Source organism: Trachypithecus francoisi, unplaced genomic scaffold (genome assembly GCF_009764315.1).
Source record: "Trachypithecus francoisi isolate TF-2019V2 unplaced genomic scaffold, Tfra_2.0 Lachesis_group10, whole genome shotgun sequence".
In the NCBI taxonomy this organism is placed as follows: domain Eukaryota; kingdom Metazoa; phylum Chordata; class Mammalia; order Primates; family Cercopithecidae; genus Trachypithecus; species Trachypithecus francoisi.
This window is the reverse complement of record NW_022681455.1, coordinates 28,552,430-28,574,658: the sequence shown is the minus strand read 5'-3', so window position 1 is coordinate 28,574,658 and position 22,229 is coordinate 28,552,430. Positions and strand designations below refer to the sequence as shown.

At 40.7% G+C, this 22,229-nt stretch overlaps 1 protein-coding gene across 2 annotated transcripts; it reads left to right on the top strand.

Annotated features, from left to right (window-relative positions):
* Positions 1-1,810: 1,810 nt before the first annotated feature.
* ZSCAN23 (zinc finger and SCAN domain containing 23) lies at positions 1,811-20,532 on the top strand. 2 transcript variants are annotated; one of them, XM_033216534.1, is made up of 5 exons: positions 1,811-1,957; positions 8,954-9,438; positions 9,686-9,833; positions 10,213-10,839; positions 19,659-20,532. In XM_033216534.1, exons 2-4 carry the CDS (start codon positions 9,031-9,033, stop codon positions 10,824-10,826), a joined length of 1,170 nt encoding a protein of 389 aa, XP_033072425.1. In that variant the 5' UTR covers positions 1,811-1,957; positions 8,954-9,030; the 3' UTR covers positions 10,827-10,839; positions 19,659-20,532. The 2 variants fall into 2 exon arrangements, with proteins under 2 accessions (XP_033072425.1, XP_033072426.1); XM_033216535.1 differs by lacking the exon at positions 19,659-20,532 and having other exon boundaries at positions 10,213-12,660.
* The last annotated feature ends 1,697 nt before the right edge of the window (positions 20,533-22,229 follow it).

Below are 22,229 nucleotides of genomic sequence, written 5' to 3'. Positions count from 1 at the left end.
GATGTATATATACTAAAGATGTAAGAGAGACAATTTAATAACTTGGTCCTACAGTGTATGAGTGCAATTTCTTTCCTTGCAAATATGAAATAATGGACTTCAACCCTAGGACTGTTTTAATCCTCAAAGCTGAAAAAGAGGGTTCCCCCCGCCAATTTTCACTTTTGAATTATTTCTGACTAATTACAAAAAAATTTTCAGACAGTAAAATTACATAAACAATATATAATAGTTGTAGTGTTGTTCAGCAAATACCTCTGTCTACCAGCCTTCTGGGCTCATGGTAGTAGTGTACTTTCTGTCCCCGTTGTATTTGAGAGAGCCCATGTGACTAATTCTGGCAATGAGTTGTGAATGAAAGACTGTCTACTACTTCCATTCTGCAGGTATTTAATTGCCAGTATGAAATACTCCAGAGTTCTCTTTTGTTCTGCTATGGGAGTCAGCAATGTTTCCAGAAAAGTTGCTCCATCACAGTGATCTCAGAGTGAGAATGATGTTGACCAGGGGCCCCAGCCAACTCTCAGTGGATATGTGGCATGAGCAAAAAACAAATCTTTGTGGTTTTAAGCCACACAGAATTTGAGTTAACTGGTTACCTCAGCATAACCTAGTCTTTCCTGATTGTTACAAAAGGAGCTATTAGAAACATGAAAACAAGAGCTGTATGATAGATGGGTAAACCATGATAACATCAAACGTAGGTCCAAGAGAGTACTTGTATTTGAGTTTAATTCTTGGCCATTTTGGGTGCCAAAGCAAAAGATGAAATTTGCTGAGTTATTTACTTTTCATCCTATAATGTTGAAAAGCTTATTTTCTATTTCTATCAAAAGCTTTTTCCAACTCTACTCAATTTTTATTATTTGATTTTGTATTGTAGTAGAAAACATTCTGAAGGACTGAGTACTTAACTAGAATTTCTCAAAACGAATATCCTATCTTTAACCATGGAACTGATTGTCCAGTGTGGAAACCAGTACATATATGTGATTTCTACTTACCAAATTGAAAGTGCATAGTCTTTGATACCACACATACATTGGGTTCCATCTCTGCTAAACACTAGATGTAACTACTTTCTAGCTGGGTGACTTAGTAAATAGATAATGAGATATTTTGCACTCTTATTTTTTGAATGTCCAGCTTTTCTGCCCTGCTTTTTCCCCATCTTTGTGGTTTTATCTGCCTTTGGTCTTTGATGATGGTGATGTACTGATGGGGTTTTGGTGTGGGTGTCCTTTCTGTTTGTTAGTTTTCCTTCTAACAGTCAGGACCCTCAGCTGTAGGTCTGCTGAAGATTGCTTGAGGTCCACTCCAGACCCTGTTTGCCTGGGTATCAGCAGCGGAGGCTGCAGAAGATAGAATATTGCTTAACAGTGAGTGTTCCTGTCTGATTCTTGCTCTGGAAGCTTCGTCTCAGGGATGTACCCCTCCGTGTGAGGTGTTGGTCTGCACCTAGTGGGGGATGTCTCCCAGTTAGGCTACTCAGGGGTCAGGGACCCACTTGAGCAGGCAGTCTCTCCGTTCTCAGATCTCAACCTCCATGTTGGGAGATCCACTGCTCTCTTCAAAGCTGTCAGACAGGGTTATTTGCATCTGGAGAGGTTTCTGCTGCTTTTTATTTAGCTATGCCCTGTTCCCAGAGGTGGAGTCTACAGAGACACGCAGGCCTCCTTGAGCTGCTGTGGGCCGTTATTATATTGCCCCCTGGAAGACAATGTGCCACCTAGCATCTCACTAAGAGTGTAGACGGGATTCAGCGTGACCACCACAGAGGTGTGGAAACCTCCGGCCTTCCTAGAAGGAACCCAGCCAGAACCACAGTTCTGCGGGGAGCGGGCTGCGGTGACGCATTTCCGGCCTTTGTGGTTTATCATTCTTTGGACTGCGGTTGTCAAGGATTCAGAGCCGGTATGATCTGCGCCAGGTGGCGTCTCCTTTCATGGATGCCTCGGTGAGCTTCGGAGTCGGGCTACCGCTGAGGGGCTTCGGAAGGGCCGGTCTGTGCGCTGCGACCTGGACTGGGTGTGGGGATCTGGCGGCAGGGGCTTCTTGGCCAGAGATGGGCCGGGCAGATGGGGGCAGAGGAGGTTGCTCCGCAGCCTGGAAGGGCCTTGTTAACCTAAAGTCAGCGTCGTTGCCCCTACCCCTTTCCCCCACCCCATGTCTATTCCTGAGCTCTTCAACCTGTCTGCCATGTACTGATGGCACTCTGAACTCTCCCTATCTGCATCTTAGGATCCGAATAGATTCGGATATGAAGAAATGTTTGTATTTTCCGATGTCTTATTCTCTACTGTGGACTTATTTTAAAGAATAAGCAGGGATAGTTTTAAAATATGCCGCAGCCTTTCTTAGTCTAATTCACGTAGTATAAAGGCTCTTGCTGCTATCTAATTTTTTAGAAGAATAAATAGCATCTACTATGTACCAGCCCAGCACTGTTCTAAGCACTTTCCAAATATTATCTGCTTCTCATAACTCTATGAGATAGGCACTGTTATTATGTAGACTATACCCCATCTCCCTTTCCCGCCCCTTTTAAAAATTAACATATAAGAAGAAAATGAAGTAACTTGCCTAAGGTCATAGAGCTAGTAAGGGGTGTAGGCAGGATTCAAATACAGACAATTTGGCTCCAGAGTCCATTTTCTTAAAACCTTTGCTATGCTAATTTCTCTGTTCCTGTATTAGCTTTACAGCTATAACCCGGGAAGTTACTTCGTTCATTTGAATCCCGTCCTTCTTTTGTACCTCAGTAGTCCTGGGCTTCTAGTTAGGATTTGATTGGAGAGAATGTATCTGAAGACGTACATCTTTCACAGTGTTTCTGCAAACCTAATGAAACAGCCATTTTATTGGTTTGTGTGCATGTTTCGCCCACCCATCTTGTTCTTTGCCAATAGAAAAAGATTACAGTCTTGACCCTAAGGGAAAGTAGCAACTATTAATTAAACCACCATTGTACCAAAATTGTACATTATGTCATTAAGAGATTAATTTGCATGTTTATATGCCAGGCTTTGTGCAAAAACACTTTCTATGCATTATCACATTTAATATTCTCAACATGTTGGCAAGGTAGTTTTTGACCTCACTTCATATATGAACTTGAGGCTTAGAAAAATAAGTAACTTGCCCAAGATCACTGTGTTAAAATTCATGAATGGTAATCCCAGCACTTTGGGAGGCCGAGGTGGGCGGATCACCTGAGGTCCGGAGTTGAAGACCAGCCTGACCAATATGGTGAATCTCCATCCTACTAAAAATGAAAAAATGAGCCAGGAGTGGTGGTGGGTGCCTGTAATCCCAGCCAGTCCGGAGGCTGAGGCAGAAGGATTGCTTGAACCTGGGAGGCAGAGGTTGCAAGTGAGCTGAGATCGCACCACTGCACTCCCGCCTGGGCAAAAAGAGCAAGACTCTGTCTCAAAAAAAAAAAAAAAAAAAAAAGAATAAACAACCAGATCTGCCTGTGTTCTCTGCTACCTACCTCATACTACCTCTGCTTATCTAAGGTAGATAAAATATATGGGCTTATATCAACTGTGTGTGCACATGTGTATACATGTGTATATACGATTGCAAATGCATAGAAAAGGACACATTCCAGTCTTTAAGACTGTTTATTTCAGGGTAGTAGAACTTGGTGAAAGAATTCTATATTCCTCTCTACTTTTTGGATTTTAAAAAATGGTTCTGAAGAGAAGTAATGGTACAAGATAAATTGTGACTGAGGGTGAAAGGTGGGACTCATACAGTACATGACATATGAGTGGGCAGGAGGAACAGGGTGAGCTGAAATGAATAAAGAAGACTTCAAAGAGGATGTGAGATTTGAATCAAACTGCAGAGATTGGGTAGGGTTTGAATAAGGGAAGAAGGCAAGACAAAGCTCATGGCACAGCGATGAGAAATGCCTCATTAGAATAGTGAAGAGAAAAACCTGACTGTAGCTGAGAGTTTTTGCTTGTGGAATAGAGGAAACCAAGAGTGGAGCCAGACAACAGAAGCTAAAGGTCTGACTGGTTTTAAACTGTGCTTGAGAGTTTGGGAATTCATCCAATTAGTGAGGAGCCATAGATGGTGTCAGCGGAGGTGAGGGTCATGGGATGTATGATGATAAAGGCACGTTTGTATTATGTGCTGCTTAGTCTTCACCTACGTGCCTATCCTTGTTAAAGATAATCCTTCCATGAGGATGATGGTAGATTTGGGGGTGTTGAGCTTGCTGAGGCTCTAGGAGGAACCAACTTTAAAATGCAGACGTATTTTTTAAGGTAAGATTTATTATACTAATTATATACCTGGCATATACATTGAGGTTGTGATCCTGAATGGAAGATTAGGAACTCTATGTTTGTGAGCAGGAGGGCAGGATTACAAAAAACTGGGGAAGCCTTTTGTAGACACTGGGTTCGAAGAACTCAGGTATGCTGGTGCAAGGATCTGGGTATTAAGGCCAGCAGATAAAAGCAAAATCAGGTGAATGAAAGCAAAAATGAACCCAGAGTATACAGAGAAAATAGGGACATTTTTATTTGGGAAACTATGTAAAGATTTGAAACACCACATTCCCAGAAGCGAATTTTTCTGGGCAGAGCTCTAAGATTCAGCTGCATTGTCTTTGAATAGAAAAACTTGGACTTGAAACCAAGTGGCACAGGTGGTAAATAAGAAAAAGACATTTTTCAGACCCTAGAAGATTGAAAAAAACAAGAAAGCATGAGTGGCTGTTTCATCTTTTGAATCCATGGTATGTTTATTGAGTAATGTGAGAGTGCATATTCTGAATTTAGCTATTTGATATTTGTACCACAAAACTTTCTTACCCTAGAACAAATTCAGCAGACCATGTTTCAAGCCATGATGATCTCTTCTCTGGATGATTGTCATAGCATCCCTCTCTGCCTCCACTTAACCCCAAGGTCATTGACATAGCAGCTAGAGTTATGCTTTTGTATTAAATGTAAGTAAAAGCTTGTTACCGCTTGGCTCAAAAATCCCCAGTGGTTTCCAAATCTCATAGAGTACAAGCTAGAGCCCTTACCACTGCCTTTCATGATCAGTTCCCAGGCTCCCTGCTTTATCTCCTGTCAATTTCCCTTTTGTTTTCTTTGTTCCAGTCATTATTCAACTAGCTATTACCTGAAGAATCCAGGCGTGTTCCCATCTGCACAAATTTGCACTTGCAGTTCCCTTTGCATGGAACAGTCTTTCTCCAGATAGCCATGTGACTTGCTCCTCACTTCCTTTAGGTCTGTTCAACCATTGCCTTATCAAGGCCTTCCCTGAATATGAAATAGCAACCTTTCTTTCCCCTTACTCTCTATCTCCTTACCTTTATTTTCTCTATAGCATTTATCACTACTTCACAAATACTTAATAATTATCTGTTTCCTGTGGCCCGTTTTCCTCATCCTGGCCCCTCTTTTCCCCAACAGAAGTTAGTGTTGTAGCATTGGAGACTATAAATTCTGAAGTCAGATTTGATGGGTTTGAATTGCAGCTTCACTGCTTACTATCTATAACTGACTTGAACTTTGGACTAGTAACTTAAACTTTTCATATCTCAGTTTTCTCATCTGTGATATGGGGGCAATAATAGCACCTTATTCATGGTTGTTTTGAGGATTAAATGGTTTAATATATATAGAGCATCTGTAACACTACCTGGCACATTGAAAGCACTATAAATGTCTGCTGTTATTGTTATTAGGATGTAAATTTCATGAGACTAGGGACTTTGTTATAATTGCAGCTGTATCCCCAGTGCCTAGAACAGTACATGGAATATGGTAGGCTCTGAATATATATTTGCTGGTAGGCTCCAAATAAATATCTGCTAAGTGAATGAGTGGTATATGAAAAGTTATGACGGAAAAAGATAATATGGTAGTCACAGTGGTGGTGAGTCAACACCAAGAAAAGTGGAGGAAGGCTGGGTGCAGTGACTCACACCTGTAATCCCCGCATTTTGGGAGGCTGAGGCAGGAAGATCACGAGGTCAGGAGTCTGAGACCAGCCTGGCCAACATGGTGAAACTGCGTCTCTACTAAAAAAATACAAAAATTAACTAGGCGTGGTGGTGGGTGCCTGTAATCGCAGCTACTCGGGAGGCTGAGGCAGGAGAATCATTTGAACCTGGGAGGCAGTGAGCTGAGATCATGCTGTTGCACTCCACCTGGGTGACAGGGTGAGATTCCGTCTCAGAAAAAAAAAAAAAAAAGTGGGGGAAAACATGAATTTGAGGATTCTGTCTTTAGAGGAAAAAAAATGCTCTGTACACTTCCTGGGGTAGTGATTACAGAAGGTAACCAAACCAAAGATGTCAGAACTTTATAGAGAGGATTATGTGTGCAGGTTATCCAGAAGGATGCTGTCCCATGCCAGTAGTTTTTTTCCCCTTTGATAAATATAACCAGTAATCACAATATGAATCTAATTTTTCTTCTGGTTGCAATGTGATCAGTGTTCACTTGTAATTTAAATACCTCATATGGTTTGGCTGTGTCCCCACCCAAATCTCATCTTGAATTATAGTTCCCAATTTCTCATAATCCCCATGTGTCATGGGAGGGACCTGGTGGGAGATGATTTAATTATGGAGGCAAGTACCTTCATGTTCTGTTCTGGTGATAGTGAGTTCTCATGAAATCTGATGGTTTTATAAGGGGCTTTCCCCCCATTTGCTCGGCACTTTTCCTGCTGCTGCATGCAAAGAAGGACATGTTTGCTTCCCCTTCCACCATGATTGTAAGTTTCCTGAGGCCTCCCCAGCCATGCTAAACTGTGGGTCAATTAAACCTCTTCCCTTTATAAATTACCCAGGCTTGGGTATGTCTTTAGTAGCAGCATGAGAACAGACTAATAAAATACCCTATTCTTAGTTATTTAATTTCACAATGCATGTCAACACCTAAGAATAATGTAGGGTTGCCAGGCGCGGTGGCTCATGCCTGTAATCCCAGCACTTTGGGAGGCGAAGGCGGGTGGATCATCTGAGGTCAGGAGTTCGAGACCAGCCTGGCCAACATGGTACAACCCTATCTCTACTAAAAATACAAAAATTAGCTTGGCATGGTAGCGGACACCTGTAATCCCAGCTACTCAGGAGGCTGAGGCAGGAGAATTGCTTGAACCCAGGAGGTGGAGGTTGCAGTGAGCTGAGATCACGCCACTGTACTCCAGCCTGGGCAACAGAGCAAGACTCTTAAAAAACAAAAACAAAAAACAACAAACAGAATAGTGTAGGGTTATTTTTGCAATGGATTACAATGATTTTACTTAAAATTAAAACAAATATTTTATTCTACAGGTTATTATTCATTTGTGGGTCATAAAATCTATGTGGTGTGTCACAACCCACCACAAAATACGTTCTCAGGCTTTTTTGTTTTGTCTTTTAATGAAATAGGTTTACAAATAATTGTATGTCACTATATAAAGCAAGGATACATAGTGTTTTGTGAAATTATTATTTTAGTCATTTGTGTATCTCATAAATGCACAAACATACACTTATATACATGTGCATGTGTGTTCTGGGTTATAATATAAAATATATCTTAATAAGAGTCCTAGTCAAAAAAGTTTGAAAGTCTGTGCTCGAAAATGGTGCTTAGAAATCACTGGGTCATCTAATTGTTTTTCTTTCAGAAAATTGTCTTCATTAATTACTATCCTGGTTAAGATTGCTCATAAGTTTGTTTGTTTTTGTTTTTGTTTTTTTGAGACGGAGTCTCGCTCCGTCACCCAGGCTAGAGTGCAGTGGTATGATCTCGGCCCACTGCAACCTCTGCCTCCCGGGTTCAAGCGATTCTCCAGCCTCAGCCTCCTGAGTAGCTGGGACTACAGGCGTGTGCCACCACGCCCAGCTAATTTGTGTATTTTTTAGTAGAGACGGGGTTTTGTCATGTTGGTCAGGCTGTTCTTGAACTCCTGACCTCAGGAGTCATAGACATTTGTCTTTTTATTAGCAGTAATTTTATTTTACATAAAATTGCCCCCTCTCCACCTTCAAGTAGCTTCAAAGAGAAAAAGTTTCCAAGAAATTAAAGGGCGAGAAAAAGGTCAAATTCTACTCCTGCTTTAAAGTACTGGAACCAATATTTCCATCATTTTAATATCTCTGAGCCTAGACCACTGGAGTCAACTACTTTCTGATTCTTTTGCCTTAGCCTTAAACCACTAGGATATTCATTTAATCTTAACAATAACATAAGAAAAATAACAACAGTGTTACCACTGTGGAGTTTACTAAGTAGCCAACTTCTTTGTGCTCATTATCCTCATTTTATCTTTGTATCAACCTAGAAAGATAGGCAGTGTGGGTTTTAGGATTCTTGTTTTATAGATTGAAGAGACCAAGGCTCAAAACATGAAGCCCAAGACTCTGGAGGGAATACCTGCAGGATGATGTCTCAGTCCAAGACCTTCCACATTTTAAACCTAGATCTCCCTCCTCCATACCTCCTATGGCTGGAGGGACTCTGCCTCCTCTCTCTAAGTGCGTTTCTTACAATTCTTACTCATGTTATCTTCTTTACTTTCCCTCCATCCTCCATTTATTTCCCTTTTCTTCTTGATTCTTGGTGTCATCTGTGACCACTTGGGCCCAAAGTGCTTTTTTACCTTCATATAGCCAAAATTTACCCTGAATTTAGTATCTTGTTATTCAAATGGAAACCAATATGCTCAAGCTGATTTGAGCTGTTCCAGTCAGGATGATTGAAACAGTACTTTCCTTCAGAAAATTGTAGGAGTTTTTGTTCCGTTTCTGTTTTTCTTCCTATATTATCTGGATTCGTATTTCTAAAGTATCTATCATTACTCATGTTTCAGTGTTCCTTCATGACACAGAGTGACTGATTTTAGTGTAAATACTCCAGTCCTTCCTTGTCCTGAGGTTTTCTGCATTTTTATATTTTTTTCTTTGTAAATAATTGTCTAGATCTCGGGGTTTCCAGAAGAAAAGATCAAGGGAGAATTATCAAGAATAGATTATTTTTCTGAATAGTTAAACCTTTGATGGCCATAATCTTGACCCTTCAGACTGCAGAGATGCAGGAAGGACTTCTGGCAGTGAAGGTAAAGGAGGAAGAGGAGGAACATTCTTGTGGGCCAGAATCAGGCCTGTCAAGAAATAACCCTCATACCAGAGAGATCTTTCGTAGACGCTTCAGACAGTTCTGCTATCAGGAGACCCCTGGGCCCCGGGAGGCTCTTCGAAGACTCCAGGAGCTCTGCCATCAGTGGCTGAGACCAGAGATGCACACCAAGGAGCAGATCCTAGAGCTGCTGGTGCTGGAGCAGTTCCTGAGTATCCTGCCCGAGGAGCTCCAGGCCTGGGTCAGAGAGCACCGTCCTGTGAGTGGAGAGGAGGCAGTGACTGTGCTGGAGGATTTGGAGAGAGAGCTGGATGAACCAGGAGAGCAGGTGAGAAGATGGCAGAACAGGGTTTGTACCTGTAAGAACAAGTATGGGGTTTCAGTGCAACAAGAAAAGGTAGAGGAGGAGGATTTTTTTTTTTTTTTTTAATCTTCTGTGGGCTTTTAATCTGTCTGCCTCTGTTTTTTTCTTCGCCAGCTTCTTGGTCCTTCTTTTCTATCCAGAGGCCCTGAGAAGGCCTCCTTGCCATGTTCTCTCTGATATTTAGTTCCCAACTGTCCTTGATTTCCACCAGGTCCTGAGCCATGCTCATGAACAGGAAGAGTTTGTAAAGGAGAAGGCAACTCCAGGAGCAGCTCAGGAGTCATCAAATGACCAATTCCAAACCTTGGAAGAGCAACTTCGGTATAATTTGCGAGAGGTGTGCCCAGTTCAGGAGATTGGTGAGGATTAGAATTTCCTCAGGGAGCCTACCTCATTCCCTGAATATTTATCAATCAACACATTTATTTAGTGTCTGCTATATGCCAGACATTGTGTCAGGTACCAGGGATACAGTGATAAACAAGGTAGATGTGGTCCCCGCTCTCATGAAGTTTACAGTCTAGTGGGAGAGGCAGACAATAAGTAAGCAGTTATAATACAGTGCATCTTTTCCCTGAGGTCTGGGTATAATAGGTTTAGAGTGGAAAAATAAACAGAAAAAGTGGCTACTTGTCCCCTTCCACCCATTCGCCTGGCCACTTTTTTTCTTCTGTCTTTGGAAAGATAATCTGTTATCTTTCATACTTCATGTTATCTTTCATGTTATCATTATTTTAGATGGCAAGGCTGGGACTTGGAATGTGGAGTTAGCCCCAGAGAGGGAGATTTCTCAGGAAGTGAAATCTCTTGCACAAGTTCCTGGAAAACTGAATGGTAATATTACTCAGATGCCTGAGTATGGAGCTATCTGTGACCACGAGGGCAGATTGGAAAAGCAAAGGGTGAGCTCTTCAGTGGAGAGACCCTATATCTGTAATGAATGTGGAAAAAGCTTCACCCAGAATTCCATCCTTATTGAGCACCAGAGAACACACACAGGTGAGAAGCCTTATGAATGTGATGAGTGTGGGCGGGCCTTCAGCCAGCGGTCAGGCCTATTCCAGCACCAGAGACTCCACACTGGGGAGAAGCGCTACCAGTGCAGTGTTTGTGGCAAAGCTTTCAGCCAGAATGCTGGGCTTTTCCACCACCTCAGAATTCACACTGGGGAGAAACCTTACCAGTGCAATCAATGCAATAAGAGTTTTAGTCGACGTTCAGTCCTCATTAAGCATCAGAGAATTCACACTGGAGAGAGACCTTATGAATGTGAAGAATGTGGCAAGAACTTCATTTACCACTGCAACCTAATCCAGCATCGGAAAGTCCACCCTGTGGCTGAATCAAGCTAGCTCCTTGGAACAGGTAGGGAAAAATATTTCTCACTTTGTCCCTGCTATGTCCTCTAGCATAGAGAGTTCAAGGGAAAGCCAGTAAAAATTCCCTTATTTTATGCAGAGAGAAGCATAATATCTTAAATACATCTGCCAAGTTCTCTGATCAGTGACATCTACAGTTTTACGATGCTGAATGTTGCCTCTTGTGTTGACTTCATCATGTATGCTGTAGACCTAGTTTCACACACATCTGTGCAAGAAGTTTTCTAAGTATATTTCAGGAAAACTTCTTCATCCTAGTTTTTAAAAACTTTTAAAAAAAAGTTTAAAATAATTTTATGTAGGCTGAGTACAAAATAATCTCAAAGGGAGTTCACTGAGTATTTAAAAATTAATTTAAAAATAATTGTAATAAAATTCATAATACAGATTTCCTGACTTCATTCACATAAAATATGATAATTTGCTTTTTAACCTACAAAAAGGGGCAGATGAATCCTCCTATATAAATGTAGATTTATAGTAAGTTGGATTTCTGTAGATTTTTTAGTAAGTTAACCTTTAGGAACCAAGGAATTGAAGCAGCCATGTGTTATTAGCAGCTCAGTAGCTCTTCATAACAAATATTGCTCATGATTTTAAATTTATGCAGAGGCTAAGAAACTTAGCTAAAAATCTGATATCTCGCTGCAGATTTTTTATTGGAAAATATAGGCCTCTTTGTATTTTTCCCGTAACATATAATGAACATTTTTTGTTTTTGCCTTTTTCTCCTTTATTCAATATTTTGTATGGAAAATTTGAAACATATTCAAGATTGAAGAGAAGAAGTATGACCACTCTTTCATGTTGATTGTTTTTATAACCTCCACATTTCTCAGCTTTTACTATTGATTACCACCAAGGTCATACATAAAAAGATTTCTTTCCCTTAACATTGACTTAGTAACTCTTTACAAAGCTTTATACGAGGTCCAGGAGACAAAGAAATAGAAAACCTATGGTGAAAACAATCTGGTTTGGGATATACCCAAATACCCAATACATAGCAAGTAACTTAAAAATAACAGAATCACTCTAAGGGACCTTAGAGATCATTTTTGTTTGCTCTTATTTGACAGATAAAAGAAAAGGAAGTTCTGGGAAGTAACTAAGATCATAGAGCCACTTAAAAGCAGAGCTGTAACTAGAACCCTGTCTCCTACTTCCTAGTGTAACACTCTTTCTATTAAGCCACTGGGTGTTTATATATTTTTTATATCACCAAATAAAAATTACAAGTATATGGAATTTATAGGATTTATAAGTCATTGAAGTTGCTCAACAAACCCGCCCATTTATATGTTTCAATAAATGCACAACTCTTCTATTTAATTTACACTGGAGTCCAGGAAAGACTCTTCTCACTTATTCCTCATTGGAAGCATTTTATTTATGTTTGTAATTATTATTTTTAACTTTTAAAATTTAATTTACTTAGTAGGACTTTTTAAAAAGATTCATTCTTCAACTGGTTCAAAAATCAAAATAATACAAAAAGGTCTACTTTCCCATCATAAGTAGCCATAGTACTAGTTTCTTATGTATCTTTCAGTGTTTCTTTATGTAAATATAGGCAAATACTAATGTATAATCTTATTTCTTCCATTACTCAGGAAGATGGCATATTATTTATACTCCTCTAATACCTTGCTGTTTTCATGAAAGAATATAATCTTTAGAGATGTCCACATCATAACATAGAACTTCTTCATTCTTTTTATAAGTGAATAGAATTTTATTTGTTCATACTCCGTAGTTTATTTAACAAACTCCTATAGATGAAAAAGCTCACTATTTTTAAATGTTACATATTCTGTTTCATTCTTCTCCCCAGTTTAGTCCAAGTTAAGTTCCGTCTGTTCAAAAGCTAACAGTTTTCATATGAGCTAGGAAACAAGGCATGGGCAACCAGAATTGCACATAATTCTTCTACAGATAAATGGAGAAGTGATGGGTGGTATTTTTCAGTTTAATGTATTTGGTTCTATCCCATATTTTTTTTTTTTTTTTTTTTTTGAGACGGAGTCTCGCTCTGTTGCCCAGGCTGGAGTGCAGTGGCTGGATCTCAGCTCACTGCAAGCTCTGCCTCCCGGGTTTATGCCATTCTCCTGCCTCAGCCTCCCGAGTAGCTGGGACTACAGGTGCCCGCCACCTCGCCCGGCTAGTTTTTTGTATTTTTTAGTAGAGAAGGGGTTTCACCGTGTTAGCCAGGATGGTCTCGATCTCCTGACCGCGTGATCCTCCTGTCTCGGCCTCCCAAAGTGCTGGGATTACAGGCTTGAGCCACCGCGCCCGGCCTATCCCATATTCTTAAACACCTGACATTTCAAACTGTTTGTGTCACTCCTTAAGGCTAATTGTGGGTGTTATAAAAAATCTTATATTTCCTCAAGAGTATTTTTTATTGTGTCTTGAGGTTAAATTATTTCCAAGAGAAATAGCTACAGATTATTATTTTTTTTTATTATTTTTATTTTTTTTTTGAGGCCGAGTCTCGCTCTGTCGCCCAGGCTGGAGTGCGGTGGCACGATCTGGGCTCACTGCAAGCTCCGCCTCCCGAGTTCATGCCATTCTTCCGCCTCAGCCTCCTGAGTAGCTGGGACTACAGGCGCCCGCCACCATGCCCGGTTAATTTTTTGTATTTTCAGTAGAGACGGGCTTTCACCGTGTTAGCCAGGATGGTCTCAATCTCCTGACCTCGTGATCCGCCCGCCTCGGCGTCCCAAAGTGCTGGGATTACAGGCGTGAGCCACCACGCCTGGCCAGCTACAGATTATTAAGTGAAGTTAAGAAAAGTATAGTAGACTCAAATTTGAAATAAAACCAGCTTCTCAAATAAATATGTATTCCATAAAGTGATGTAACAGAGATTCTATACTATTCTGAGTTTCATATCTTAAATGCCTCTCCATTTAAGATAATGAGAAAAGTGAAGTCCAAAATGCTTAAGCACTTGTAGTAATCTTTCCGTCTTTTATTGCCTTAAAAATTTGGTAAAGGAAACCGATTATGAACAGAGATCATTGTGAATTATATATGGTTTCATAGACACACTTGGAGTCCTGAGACCCATTGTAGGCATCTGCAAACAAGAGCAACAACAAAGTGGGTTGGAAAGAAAAAAGAACAAAATATGAGAACATAAAAAAGAATCAGACAGAAGGTAAAATTAGATGCTAAAACTCTAGTTTGGGTGAAAAATGGTGACTAAAGGAAAAATAAAAAGATAGATGCAGAGACAGAGTGTTGCCAAGAAACATGCTTCATCTTCATAATAATTATTAGAAATCTCTCATTTATCAACTGGTTCAAGTTTTTAGATATTGTTGTCTTAAGCAGTGAAAATAATCTCACTGCCTTTTACTCCTCACACTTTTTATTACTTTCCATAAAATGGAGGATAGGAAGAAAAGCATAGTCTAGAAACCACTGTGATTTTTAGATGTCTTTGAACCTATCCCCAGTTTTCTATGTCAGCTGCCAATGGGCAGTGTTGAAAGCACTATTTCTTGATGATACCTGCACTAGTATCACCTGGGTTGTTTGTTTGAACTGCAGTTTTCTGAGCCCCACCCCTGAATCAGTTTCTGAGGCAGAGCCTGAGAATCTGTATCTAATTAGCATATTAGTGGTCCACACACATAAGGTAACTACGTAATTTATTGTCCAATCTGGGACACTTGAAAAGGAGTGCTGTTAATAATTACACCAAGACGACAAGTATAAATCATGAGGTATGGTCCCCATACTAATAATGTTTGCAATAGGCAATACTTTTTTCAACCAAGGAGATAGAAGAGACAGAATCAGAAAGATTACAATGTTCTGTCATGAAAGCTAAGGCAGAATATATGCAAAAAGGCTGTTGGAGACTTAGGTGTAGCCACTTAGCCTAAGGTAACCCCCAATAATCTATTGGATTAGGAAAGAAAGGATGGGATAATATGTCTGCACAAACAAAACAGAGGGCCCTCCACCCCACCCCCAATTAAGACAAACCCATTGTTAACATAGCTAGTTATCTAAGATGAAACTTAGATTTCATCTTAGGTAAGTGAATGGTTTACCAGACAAGATGGACGACGTCCTGGAAGCACAGGAGTGTTTCAGTGGTATAGGGACCGATAGAGTACAGTGTTCAACCTTATACTGTAGAAGAAAGTGAGAAGATAGAGTACTGGATCAGAAGCTTGCACTGTTAAGGCAAACAGCCATTTTAAGCAGGTAGTCGGGTAAAGGGGAAGGGGGCAGATATTGTACCAAGTAGTTTCATAATTTATCACATTCACTCCACATCATTTGTTGGCTGTGGAGAGGAGTCCTCTTGCCACTTGATGGTACCAAAGACAGCTGACCTGCCTTAAGTGTGTCAATAGATCTTCATAGCTATTCAGCAATTGCCTCAAGATCATTGACTGCAGAGGTGGGGATGGCGGTGGCCTCCCCTCATCACCCCTGACTTCTGCTAATTCATTGTAGAGGGTTATATAGTCAGGAATCTATAAGCCCCAAACTTGCTAGTGGTTAAGTTACTCGGGGGACCTGATTTATTTAAACAGGTTTAAAACAATGGAGAGCAAGCCAACATCTTCCCCTGTTGTTGCCACTTTCCTCAGGTGGGTGTTGATTATTGCATTTGACCCTTGGGGGCAGAGTGAAGGTAACTGGACAATTTGTGTGGTACAGATAATACCAGACCCAGAGTTGGTTGGTTGATTTTTTTTGTTTGGAAAGCCCTTTACCTTCTGAGAGACATGACCAGGGCTGTGGGAGGAGCTCTGAGTGTGCCTGTGCCTAGACTCCTACACCCCCATCAGCCATCCCAGGAGTTTGGTTGGGCTCTAAGGTGCTCGTTGGGGCCGATTGAGGAATCTCCCTGAGAATAGAGGAAAGACCCTGATGCCTGAGACCCGGAGGACCAGGGACTTAGGGAAGGGAGGACACAACAGGATCCAGTGTGAGCAGTCAGGTGTGTTCAGCAGGGGAGAGAGAGAAGTCAGCCCAGACTGAGTGGCTGCTGGACACAAGATGTTACGACCCCTGTCCCCCTGAGCCTTTTTGAGGCGGCTTCTGCGCTCACAAAGGTGAGCCAGGTGGTGTGCACAAATGAACCACTGAGATTGATGGGTCCTCCAAGATTCCTAGAGAGGCGGGCAGAGGAGCCGGCCGAAGTGCGTTGAAACATGGACGTTCTTCCGGTATCATGTGCTTTGCGGACAAAGTATTTCCTTTCCCCTAGGGAAGTGTTCAGTTTTTGGTATCCCGGGACTGTGTGTGTAGGCAGTGTCCTGGTCCTTTCTACTCATGCAAGATGCTCTATACTTTCTCAGTGATCCAGAGATCATGGTACTTGCAGGGGGTGCTGTTGCCCCATTTTCCAGGGCTTGCTCTTGTACTTAGATCTTTCAGGATCAGGATTTTGTGTTTTGTGTCCGCTCCACCAGACATTTCAGAGATGCATTTCAGAGATGCAGAAAACTGAACAAAGCACTGTACACAGCTGGGTCTGTATGGATCATCCCCTTCTCAGATGGGGGCACAGACTTACCAGTAAGGAGGCCTCACCAGAATCCATCAGCTGACAGGTCCTTATGGCCAAAAGCTGGCTTCCGTATACCTTTTCTGAATCCTACAGCCGTTTTAACCTGAACAGTTTTTTCGGTTTTCATAAAAATCCCCTATACTAATGGTTACGATATTGTATATCTGTAAAGGCTTAATACTTAAAGAAAAATACTTTACATGATCCCCACAATTCTGCAAAACAAAGGAAAGTGGTACATGAATTTCTCTGGGTAAGAAAACATTCAGAGGTTAACACATTCAAGCAAGCGTTTATTGAATGCCACATAATAGCCTAGGCTTTATGTTGCAAAAATGGGAATAAGCCAGATAAAAGGCATTTCTTACTGTATAGTGTAATGGGAAAGACATGTTGTCTTGAGGAAAATAAACTTCGTACATAGGGACTTTGGAGGTGGAATGTTAAAGATAGCTTCCCTGAGGATGCAATAGCAGAGTTGTCTCTGTGGACTATGAGAAGTTGGATAGCAAAGAGGAAATGGCACTTGAGGGACCGTTATAGTATGTGAAGGAGGGATCAGAAAACCATTTCAGAAAACCGCAAGTAAATGAAGGTGGGTGCATTCCAGCCTGGGCAACAAGAGTGGCAGAGGTGGGGCAAAGACAGTAGAGAATAACTGAAATATGCTGAGGAATTTAAAGTTTATAGGGCAGTGTGCTTTTCCATTTTCTTAATGTCACAGCACATAAAGAAAATTTGTAGGCACACTGCTAAGCAGAAGAGACTAGGCTAAGGACATCAGCCTTCCTGGCCACCCCGGTAGCTGAAGAGATCAGTCTGCTGGTACTCCTATAAGTGATTTGAAGCACCCAGTAAACTGTGGCAATGCACAGTAGTTGGGCAGTTACATGCTCTGTCTGGATTTAAGAAGAGGAGTAATGTAATCTTACTAGCTTTCTAGAAATATTCTAGAAGTGATGTGAATGAATTGGAAGGGGGCAAAACTGAAAGCAAGAGAGACTAGAGACGTGTAGTTGTTAAAGAAAGAACCAAAACCATAAGTTGGTGAAAGTCAGTCAGTCACTGGCTATAGAAATAAAGAAGGCACCAAGTGGAACTGTGTTACAGATTATAGATTTAACTAGACCTGATAACTAATTAGACTGATGAAATTGAGAAAGAAAAGGTACTGAGAGCACTGCCTGTCACACACTAAGTACTATATAAGTATTCTTTAAATAAAATAAATGTAGCCAGAGATAAATAGGCAGGTTTTTGGATTAAATTATTAGGTAAGTGTGGCACAATTTTATAAGAGATGGCTAATATTAGAGAATAAATTGGTCACTAGGGGAAAATGATGAATTTTTGGTGGTGAGTTGAAGATGCTTGTAAGACATACAGCTGAAAGGGTCTAATGCACCACTGGACTGTAAGGGCCTGGAGCTCCAAAGAGAGATTGGGATGAGTGAATCAGGTTTAGGACTTCTCAGGTGAAAGCTGATGTCATAGAATGGTTGAGATTGCCCAGAATGAATATGGGATGAGAATAAGGCTGGATTTCAATTTAGGATACTAGACATTTGTTTTTGTTTTGAGGGAATTTTGCTCTTGTTGCCCATGCTGGAGTGCAATGGCTCAACCTTGGCTCACCGCAACCTCCGCCTCCTGGGTTCAAGCAATTCTCCTGCCTCAGCCTCCCAAATAGCTAGGATTACAGGCATGCACCACTACACCTGGCTAATTTTGTGTTTGTAGTAGAGATGGGGTTTCTCCATGTTGTGAGGCTGGTCTCGAACTCCTGACCTCAGGTGATCTGCCTGCCTCAGCCTCCCAAAGTGTTGGGATTACAGGCGTGAGCCACCGTGCCCAGCTTGATACTAGACATTTTTGATAGGCAGAATAAGAGCCACGAAATAGACTAAATAATAGTCATTAGAAATATATTTAAGAGGTACTTATATAATACAGTCATGTGCCACATAGCAATGTTTCAGTCAACAGCAGACCACATGTACAATAATAGTTCCATAAGATTATATAATAACATATTTTTACTGTACCTTTTCTGTGTTTAGGTATGTTTTCATATACAAATACTTGGCTTTATGTTATAGCTACCTACAGTATTCAGTATAGTAACATGCTGTACAGGTTTGTAGCCTAGGAGCATTAGGTTATACACTATAGCCTAGGTGTATAGTAGGCTCTACCATCTAGGTTTGTGGAAGTAGTCTATGATATTCTCACAATGATGAAATCGCCTAAAGACACATTTCTCAGAACATAACCATGTGATTAAGCAATGCGTAACTGTTCTTCCTGAGTGCCAAGCATTAGGCTAAACACTACAAAAACCAACTTATGGAAAAACAACCAGAAGAATATGTAGTGTTTCTTAGAAAATTGGGAGTAGTTAGCAGTGTTAGGTGCTGCAGGGGCATCTGGTAGGAAAAGGACTGAAAAATACCCACGGGGTTTGTGTACCAAGGGGGCCCTGTTTAATTAACTTGGGACCGATAAGTCAGATGTGAGGTCCCCTGACTGACATGCACACTATTCTAAAATTAAAAATAATTTTGGGTCAGGCACAGTGGCTCATGCCTGTAATCCCAGCACTTTGGGAGGCCGAGGTGGGTGGATCACCTGAGGTCAGGAGTTTGAGACCAGCCTGACCAACATGATGAAACCCCATCTCTACTAAAAATACAAAATTAGCTGAGCATGGTGGCACATGCCTGTAATCTCAGCTACTTGGGTGGCTGAGTCAGGAGGATTGCTTGAACCCGGGAGGCAGAGGTTGCAGTGAGCCGAGATAGCGCCATTGCATTCCAGCCTGGGCAATGAGAGAAAAATTCTGTCTGAAACAAACAAACTTTTGAAATCATCTAGCACAATCCTTGGCACAGAGAAGTTGACTTATACAGGTATTCGTCATTTTACTTGCACTTTGCTTTACTGCACTTCGCAGATACTATGTTTTCTACAAATTGAAAGTTTGTGGCAACCCTGCATCAAGCAAATCTGTCAACACCATTTTTCCAACATCATGTGCACACTTCGTGTTTCTGTGTCACATTTTGATAATTGAGTATTTCAAAATTTAAAATTATTATTATATCTATTATGGTGATCTGTGATCAGTGATCTTTGATGTAATTTGCAATTGTTTTGGGGCACCACTAACCACACCCATTTAAGATGCCTAACCTAAAAGATAAATGTGATGTGTGTTCTGACTCTTCCACCAACCAACCATTCCCCCATTTCTCTCTCCTCAGGCCTCCCTATTCCCTGAGACACAACAGTGGCAAAATGAAACCAGTTAATAACACTCTCAGCCTCTCAGTGTTCAAGTGAAAGGAAGAGTCTCACATCTCTCTCTTTAAATCAAAAGCTAGAAATGATTAAGCTTAGTGAGGAAGACATGTTGAAAGCTGAGATAGGTTGAAAGCTAGGCCTCTTGTACCAAACAGCCAGTTGTGAATGCAAAGGAAAAGTTCTTGAAAGAAGTTAAAGCCACTGCACTGAACACATGAGTGATAAGAAAGCAAAACAACTTTATTGCTGATATGGAGATAGTTTGAGTGATCTGGAAAGATCAAACCAGCCACAACATGCCGTTAAGCCACAGCGTAATCCACAGCAGGGTCCTAACTCTCTTCAATTCTATGACGGCTGAGAGACGAGGAAGCTGCAGGAAAAAAGTTAGAAGCTAGCAGAGGTTGGTTCATGAGGTTTAAGGAAAGAAGCTGTCGCCACAACATAACAGTGCAAAGTGAAGCAGCAAATGTTGATGCAGACACTGCAGGAAGTTACTCAGAAAACCTAGCTACGATAGTGGATGAAGGTAGCTATACTAAAGAACAGATTTTTAATGTAGATGAAACACTTTATATTGGAAGAATATACCATCTTGGGCTTCCATAACTAGAGAGAAGTCAGTGCCTGGCTTCAAAGGACAGTCTGACTTTCTTGATAGGAGCTAATGGAGTTGGTGACTTGAAGTTGAAGCCAATGCTCATTTACTAAGCTGAAAATCCTAGAGTCCTTAAGGATCATGCTGGCTGGGCATGCTGTAATCCTAGCACATTGGGAGACCAAGTCAGGAGGATTGCTGAGCCCAGGAGTTTGAGACCAGCCTGGGCAACATGGAAAAACCCTGTCTCTACAAAAAAAAAAAAAAAAAAAACAAAAATTAGCTAGGTGTGGTGGCACACACCTTTGCTCCCACCTACTGGGGAAGCTAAAGTGGGTGGATTGATTGAGCCTAGGAGGCAGAGGTTGCAGTGAGCCACGATTGCACCACTGCACTCCAGCCTGGGTAACAGAGAAAGACCCTGTCCCAAACAAACAAACAAAAAGAATCATGCTAAATCTACTCTGCCTGTGCTCTAAAAATGGAATAACAAAGACTGGATGATAGCACATTTATTTACAGCATGGTTTACTGAATATTTTAAGCCCACTTTTGAGACCTACTGCTCAAAAAAAAAAAAAAAAAGATTCCTTTCAAAATATTACTGCTCATTGACAATGCACCGAGTTACTGAAGAGCTCTGAGGGAGATGTGCAAAAAGGTTAATATTGTTTTCATGCCTACTAACACAGCTAACCATTCCACAGCCCACAGATCAAGGAATAATTGCAGCTTTCAAGTCTTATTATTTAAGAAATACATTTTGTAAGGGTATAGCTACCATAGATAGTGATTCCTCTGATGGATCTGGGCAAAGTAAATTGAAAACTTTCTGGAGGGGATTCACATTCTAGATGCTATTAAGAACATTTGTGATTCACGGGAGGAGATCAAAATATCAGCGTGAACAGGAGTTTGGAAGAAGTTGATTTCCATCCTCATGGATGACTTTAACAGGTTCAAGACTTCAGTGGAGGAAATAACTGTAGATATAGAGGAAATAGCAAGAGAATTAGAATTAGAAGTGTAGTTCTCTTGTCTCATCTTCTTGGAAGATGTGACAGAATTGCTGCATTCTTATGATAAAATTTGAATGGATGAGAAGTTGCTTCTTATGGATGAGTAAAGAAAGTGGTTTCTTGAGATTAAATCTACTGGGGAAGATGCTGTGAAATTGTTGAAATAATAGCAAAGAATTTAGAATGTCACATAAACTTAATTGATAAAGCAGTGGCAGAGTTTGAGAGGATTGACTCTAATTTTGAGAGTTCTGTGGGTAAAATGCTATTAAACAGCATCGCATATCACAGAGAAATAGCTCATGAAAGGAAGAATCAATTGTTGCAGCAAACTTCAGTGTCTCATGTTTTAAGAAATTGCCACAGCCACCCGAGCCTTCAGCAGTTATCACCCTGATCAGCCATGAGTCAGCAGACATCGAGGCAAGACCCTGCAGCCTCAAAAAGATTATGACTCACTGAAGAGTTCTGCATTTTTTAGCAATAAAGTATCTTTTAATTAAGGTATGTGCATTTTTTAGACATGCTACTGCACACTTAATAGACTGTCATGTAGTGTAAACATAACTTTTATATGCACTGGAAAGGCAAAAAAATTGTATAACTCACTTTATTGCAATATTTGCTCTTTTGCAGTGATCTAGAACCAAATCTGCAATATGTCCAATGTATGCCTGTAAATGTTAATTGACCCATCTGACATGCAATATAAGCATGCCAAGTTGTGTGCATCACTTTTTGCACCTATTGTTTTTGTTAATCATCTGAATATTTCACTGAATTTTCTAGATCTAAAAGCTAATAGTGTCTTATTCTTTACTCTAGAAGTTATTGAAATGTCTTTTAGTTAATTTTATGTCATTTTTTGCTTATTTATCTTTCACATAAATTTTTTTTTCACCTTCAAATCATTG